The sequence below is a fragment of the Mus musculus genome, chromosome 19 (assembly GCF_000001635.26).
Source record: "Mus musculus strain C57BL/6J chromosome 19, GRCm38.p6 C57BL/6J".
NCBI classification, from domain to species: Eukaryota; Metazoa; Chordata; class Mammalia; order Rodentia; family Muridae; genus Mus; species Mus musculus.
This window is the reverse complement of record NC_000085.6, coordinates 6,085,097-6,092,158: the sequence shown is the minus strand read 5'-3', so window position 1 is coordinate 6,092,158 and position 7,062 is coordinate 6,085,097. Positions and strand designations below refer to the sequence as shown.

Here is a 7,062-nt window from a genome sequence, read left to right as displayed (position 1 = left end):
TCCATCTTTGGTCAGCTTCTCAGGGGTGCCATAACCTAGCTGCTGGGTACCATCCAGGAGAGGTGATTATACCCGGGCCACAGGCTCCTCCATTGGATGGAGCCTGAGGAAAAGGGAAACAGGGCTAGCTATAGTTGATTCCATATACCTCCCCTGGGAATGAGTACTTAGCAGCCTTACTCAGATCCAAGTTCTTCCCTCCTGAGACAGGACTTGGACCTTCACTCCAGGAAGCCCTAGCTGGAAGAGTGTAGGACCAGGGCCACTGGAAGGAGTCCATGCCGGCAGCTTGTACAGGTGATACAGCCCGGACACATGGTGTCTGGGGCTGGCCTCCCAGCAGTGGCTCTGCCTTCAACCAAATAAAAAGCAGTCTGCAAACGTAGAAACTTCTACACAGTTTATTTGAGATCAAGCCACCTTGCCCTTAGGCTGCACACTAGTTCCTCACAGGCAGGTAGGTCTGCAGTGATGGTAGCAATTCAGCATGATTCAGGAACGGGTGAGGACTGAGCCTGCAGGAGTGATCCACTAAGCCACCCTGGTGGAGCAGGAGCTTACCTGAGCTCTCATTCCCCACAGCTTCTGCTCTCGTGAACTGTAAAGGTTGGAAGGCCAATGGCCTTTAAACCACAGCTTTTACCATGATTGAGAGGTGGCAGGCAGGAAGGAACCTTAGAAGCCATGATACATCCACTTTTGTTCCCAGCAACCCCCAGGAATGGTTGGTCTCACATGAGAGCAATAGTTTTAAGCTCACAGCAAAAGCTGTCTAGTAGGTGAGAGATGAGGTGACATGGTGTCTAGGGCTGAGGCCACACAGCTTGTATTCAAAGAAACAGATGTGGGCGAGGAAAGAGGTCAAAGCAGAGACTATAAAGCTTACACTGGTGCATCCGAGGCCCACGCTATCAAGTGTACCCACTTTGCTGTAAGCAGCAGCACCCCGTTCACCAATGTCAACAGCAGAGCACAGACACGGACCAGTTCCTACATAAGTCACTGTGTTAAAAACCAATTATGCTTCCTCCCGTTCATATCCTGGACTCCAGAGACTCAATGTAAAAATCCTCCCTCAAGCATTTAACTGTCTCCCTGGTCTTTGAGATCTCTCAACTCTACAGAACCAAAGCAGAACACAAAACCTCTCTGCTGGTTGGTGGCTGAATGCAACAGCAGAGACAGCCCATGGCTAACCCTGTTTCTGACAGTTCCGGTTCAGAGCAGTGGATTCTCATCCCCAACGCTGTAGAGGTAGACAGTCCAGGGCAAGGAGACACAATATAACAAGAGGCCAGCAATACCTTTCTGGGTAACAAGGCTAGTGAAAGGGACCCCACATATCCTGCTCTACTCAAAAGGCAATATGTACAGGAAGAGGGGAGAGCCAGCCAGGTCACCCCACTTAATGACGGGCATCCCAGTTCATCTCATTCAATCAGAAGCTCAAACTGCTCGGCAGCTTCAAATTCAGCATTCATGGCCACAGCCCACTTATCCAGCTCTGATTTCTGGTGGAAAGAAATGAGGGCACATGAGTGGGAGGGAAGAGCAGCCATGTTGGCCAGAGCACTAGACCCACACCTCAGACATTGCCTTCCCACCAAGAGTCAGAGAAGTCTGGCCCCACTCACCAGGATTTCAGGAACCTTCTTCTTTCGTTTCTCTTTCACAACTGGGGGAGAGATTCCAGGGAGCGTTCTAGCCGGAACCAAGTCCTTCGTACTATCTGGAACCAAGTCCTTCGTTCTAGCCGGAACCAAGTCCTTTGCAGGTACCTTTGGGGTCTCGATTAACTTTGAACACACGACAGGTGAGACTCCAGGCAAGTCGTCAGGTCCCTCAAAGCCAAAGAAGGATCGGCGGCCAGGGGTGGAGGTTGAGGCACAACCAAGGCTCTGTAGCCGACTGTACGACCGCCTGACTTTCTGAGACATTTCCAGGTCTCTGCTGTCCAGCTCTGCTTCTCCAGAGTCAGGCTCAACATTCTGAGTGTACAGCACGGGGGTGCTGGAGGGAGTACCAGGGACACTACAAGTCTTGAAGAGGTCTTCTTTCGTGGGTACCTTGAGCGGAGGGTTGTTCTCTTTTTCCAAAATAAAAGAGATCTGTATCAGGACAGGAGAGAAGTCTCGTGAGCGAGGGGTTCAGGATGGAAAGACTGCCTACAGGACACACGGAGTTTCTACTGTTGCTTTGTACTTCATGTTGTAGGGCTGGAGTGCAGGACCTTGTCCAAGTTCAGCAAACACTGTGCTGTGAGTGCAGCTCCATCCCCAGGCCATGATAGATTTTAAGCAACAAGCGCAGCCATTGAACACAGGCCCACAATGCACGAGCCCTGCATCCCATGCCCACTGTCAGGAAGAGAGAGAGGAGTTACACTTGTGATGATTATATCTGCTGCTGCTACCACCAGATGTGTCTGGTATATAGCTACCACCTGTTAGCTGATGTAAAATCTCAGCAGGTCTAAACTGGCTTGATAGCCTCCTAATTACTTTGCCTGTATCCAGGCTCACCCTTTATGGGCCATCTGCTATGTAACTGCTAGAGATTTTTCAAAACTGTTCATTTGGCCAAGTATCTATTGGTGACCTGTCCTATACCAGGGACTGTTTTGGGTACTGCAAATACATCAAGGGAAACAAAAAGCCACCTAGTGGCACTTCAGTGCTCCCTCCCGTTGTAGCGACAAGAACATAATGAGGGGACTGAAGACGTGGCTCAGCAGTTAAGAGCACTGACTGCTCTTCCAGAGGTCCAGAGTTCAAATCCCAGCAACCACATGGTGGCTCACAACCATCTGATGCCCTCTTCTGGTGTGTCTGAAGACAGCTAACTCACATAAATAAATCTTTAAAAAGAAATTATTTTTTTTTAAAAAGGAACACAGCAAGGAGCACTGGGGTCAGAGGGCAGAATCCGCTGGGTGGTGGCAGTGGTGGCGCACACCTTTATCCCTGTACGTGGGGGGCAGAGGCAGAAGGCTCGGAGTTGCTGGCTGTAGAACAAAACTTGGGGCAGGTTGGGATTGTAGTCTCACTGAGGAGGAGACACGAGCTGTGGTGTGAAGGCGTGGAGCTGAGCTGTGTGGACATCTAGAGTAACTGCGTTCTGGGTTGGGCGGGGCGGAGCGGGGGGTGAGCCAATACAAAAGCCTTGAAGACAGGTGTTTCAGTCAGGGTCAAGGAACAAAATGGGCCAGAGTGGCTGAGGTCAGGAAGTGATGATCCAGAGACTGCAGGCGAAGCTAGAACAGAGCTACCGCCCTGTGTATTACAGTCCACCACACTACCACCTCCATGTACACGGCCATCAGAAGGGCTTTGACCCACGGCCAGTGGAGCCATGGCACAGCTGTCAAGAGCAAAAGCTTAACCTGACATATGCACTTGAGGCTAAGGTACTGGTTCTTCACACCCCACTCAGGTCACACAGCTCCTCCCCAGGGAGGCTCTCCATACCTGAGATCCAGCCCAGCCCAGCGCAGCCCAGCCCCTCTGCAACCCTACCATCCCAACGCTGTCTTTTACCTAGGACCACACTCTAGCTGTCTGCAGTTGGTCTGTTACGTCATTCACCCATCCAGACAGGTGAGCTGAGGGTCAGGACACCGCCTGATCACTGTCAAAGCCCACACGTCCAGCAGAGCCCTGCACACTGCAGGCTCAGAGTGGACGTGAAACATGGCAACTACTTTTCAAGAGCTGAAGACCTAGTAAACTCGTCAAAGGACAAACTCAGGGAGGGGCACTGTGCTCTAATACAAGGAAGTCATCAGAGATTTCCTGGCCATAAGCTCTGGAGAATTTTGTTCTGCAGCCCTGGCTGGCCTGCAACTCAGAGATCCTTCTGCCTCTGCCCCCCAAGTGCAGGAATAAAGGTGTGCACCACCACTGCCACCACCCAGCTGATTCTGTCTTCTGACCCCGAGTGTTCCTCACTGTGTTCTTTTTTTTGTTGTTGTTGTTTTGTTGTTGTTGTTTTTTCGAGACAGGGTTTCTCTGTATAGCCCTGGCTGTCCCGGAGCTCACTTTGTAGACCAGGCTGGCCTTGAACTCAGAAATCCGCCTGCCTCTGCCTCCCGAGTGCTGGGATTTTAGGCGTGCGCCACCACACCGGGGCCACCACCATCTTAGTTGGGCCTTCACCATCTTAACTCTCCTCATTGGTCCTAGGACTCCAATGACGTCATTCACAGAGAAACCTTTCTACAATACTTCGGCTTTATTATGTCAGTACTTTGGTTAAAAGCTGGTTGGGAAGCTAGGTGGGGTAGTGCATGCCTTTAACCCTAGCACTAGGGTGGGGGTTGAATCTCGGTGAGTTTGAGGCCTGCCTGGTCTTCAAAGCAAGTTCTAGGACTTGAAAACCCACCTCCACCATCACAAGATGGCTGGGATTATCTCAACAGCAGGGTACCTGCTTAGTACTGCCCTGGGATAGATCTCCAGCACCACACACATCAGAATAACAAATCAAACTGGCAATTTGCCTCACGTCTGCAATTCCCAGGACACTGAGAAATACCAGGCAGGAAGAGTACCAAAGCCAGCCAGCAACACAACCCTGGTCAGAGAGCAAAGCACCACTGGGTACACTTGGGAGATTGAAAAATCAGGAATTCAAAACCAGCTTTACGCACATACTAAATTCAGGGCCAGGCTTGGCCACAGGTAACCCTGGCTGTCTTGGAACTCACTCTGTAGACCAAGCTAGCCTATAAGTCAAAAGAGATCCACTTGCCTCTGCCTTCTGAGTGCTGGAATTAAAGGTGTGCACCAGCACCCAGCACCTTTTACACTGCGTATGCATGTGTCCGGAAGAGGGCGTTGGATACTCTCAAACTGAAGCTGTAGGTGTGTAGGGTCCATCTGATGGAATCTGAAAACTGCTTTTACCCAGAACCATCTTTCCAGCCCCTACACATAACTCATTCTATAACCATAAAACAAACAAACAAACAAACAAAACATAAATAAACACTCAGCAAAACAACCTTATCACTCTGTGGACCAGGCTGGCCTAAAACTCCGAGATCCGCCTGCCTCTGCCTCCCAAATCTTGCGACTAAAGGCGTGCGCCATCACAACATCACAACAAAACAGTGGCAAAACAGTCTACAGAAGCCCAGTGGTTAAACCATAACTTTTTAAGAAAAATAGTGAGAATGTTCAGAGCATAAAGAACTAGAAATGAGGGGTTGGGGTTGGGGATTTAGCTCAGTGGTTTTCAGCTCTGGGGAACAAAACAAAACAAAACAAAAAAACCCAAAAAAAAAAAGAAATGAATGACACCCATAGGCAGGAAACAAGACTGGTAACTACAGTCAGTCCTGGTAGCATGCCCATCTCTAAGATTTGAATCTATCTGCAGAGACTGGTGCAGGTGGATCTCTATGAATTTGAGGCCAGTCTGGTCTACCGTAACTTCCAGTTCAGGAAACAGTGTTATACACTGAGACCTAAACTGACAAGCCATGAAGCAGTTGCCTGGGTAGAAGTGTATGCCTACCCTCTAAGGGTAAATCCTACACAAATAAACAGAAATAAACAGAACTGAACTCACCCTAGGACTTCTTCGAACCGTGTGGACATCTGGGACCTGTAGGGATGACATCAACTGATCAATCAATAGCTAAGCCCAGTTTTGACATCTCACTCCCAAAGCCTTCTCTCAGCCCCTCACCTCTACTGCATGAGCTACGATCTTCTTCAAGACGATGGCCTTTCTGACTGGGACCGCTGGAGTTGTCTGGGGGGGGTAAAAGAAAGTATTATCCATGAGCTTTACAATAGTTCAAAGCCCTCTAGGTCAGTGTAAAAGTACTTTGGGAGCCGGGCAGTGGTGGTGCACGCCTTTAATCCCAGCACTTGGGAGGCAGAGGAAGGTGGATCTTTGAGTTCGAAGCCGGCCAGGTCTACTAAGTAAGTGAGTTCCAGGACAGCCAGGGCTATACAGAGAAACGTTGTCTCGAGGAAAAAAAAAAAAAGTACTTTGGGGGTGTTGCTGAGAAAAGTTTTCCTTATCTTCTATCCAAGACTTCTCAGCCTCTAAGCCTGGTTCTAAGTTTGTAAGTTCTTGCACCATGTTGGGCACCAACTGTGGAAGCATTGGGCGGGAGTTTTTTGACTCCCTTGCTCCCAAATAACTGCAGGGCATTTCTTCCCCCCAACGCCACTACCTCCTGAGTAAAGGACACAGAGCTGTTATTCAAAGGCTGCTGGCACTATGTTGGGCAGGTTCTGAGCTACTCTAACCCTCTCAGGCTGCCTATCTACCAGTCACACGGTCCTCTACCTGAATCTCAGTCTTACTCTGACTCAATCTGGTCCATGTGTGCCCTCATGACTGCTCTCTCCCTCCTCTTGACCTTAGAGTGAAACCACCTGCTCTCTCCGCGCCTCCCCCTCTCCCACTTCTCTCTCCCTAGACTCTTCCGGACGCCTCAATGGGCGCTGATGTCCCGCCTCCTCTGTCCTCTCCTGCCCAGCCATAGGCTGATCAGCTCTTTATCAACCAATCAGAGATGATTTAAAAAAAAAAAAACAACAGTGAGCCCGGAGGTGCTAGTTAGCCGGACTAAGGATACCTAGGCATAGAAATTAGCATCTGAATACGCAGCGCACAAACCCAACCCCAACACCTGGGGGACCAGGAACTCACCCTCGGCCAGATTTCAGAGAACGAGTTCGGGAGATCTGAGCCAGATTTCCGCTTGGACGACTTCGAAGGCTTAGTAAGTGAAGTCCTGGGCCCTGGAAAGGAAAACACGTTTGATGGTGAGCAAAACTTTGCTCGAAGAAAAGGCGACAAACAAACGAAACAAGATGCTTGACGAGTTCGGAAAAGCAAAAGTCGTTTTCCAACTACCCCTTTGGGGCGTCTTCCACCGGGAGCCAAGTTTTGTTCCCCAAACAACCCCGCTCCACTGCTCCCGTGCTCACCAGACCGCTGGGCAGCCCCTCCTGATCGTGTTCGCCGCTCCGCCATGTGTACGGTCGGGCTCAGTCTCCGCCGCGGTCGCCTACTCAGGCTCGCGCCAACCGGGAACTTTGC

The 7,062-nt window shown here is 50.3% G+C and overlaps 1 protein-coding gene across 1 annotated transcript; it reads right to left on the bottom strand.

Moving 5' to 3' along the window:
• Positions 1-385: 385 nt before the first annotated feature.
• Positions 386-7,062, bottom strand: Cdca5 (cell division cycle associated 5). The gene is made up of 6 exons (NM_026410.3): positions 6,951-7,062; positions 6,670-6,761; positions 5,692-5,757; positions 5,572-5,607; positions 1,635-2,108; positions 386-1,511 (listed from the first exon to the last, which is right to left on the bottom strand). Exons 1-6 carry the CDS (start codon positions 6,994-6,996, stop codon positions 1,431-1,433), a joined length of 795 nt encoding a protein of 264 aa, NP_080686.1. The 5' UTR covers positions 6,997-7,062; the 3' UTR covers positions 386-1,430.

Coding starts and splice junctions, on each gene's coding strand:
- Cdca5 (NM_026410.3), bottom strand. CDS start 6,996: ATGGCGGAGCGGCGAACACGATCAGGAGGGGCTGCCCAGCGGTCTG. Junction 5,608..5,691: donor TCGTAGCTCATGCAGTAGAG/GTGAGGGGCTGA, acceptor TCATCCCTACAG/GTCCCAGATGTCCACACGGT. Junction 1,512..1,634: donor AGAAGGTTCCTGAAATCCTG/GTGAGTGGGGCC, acceptor TCTTTCCACCAG/AAATCAGAGCTGGATAAGTG.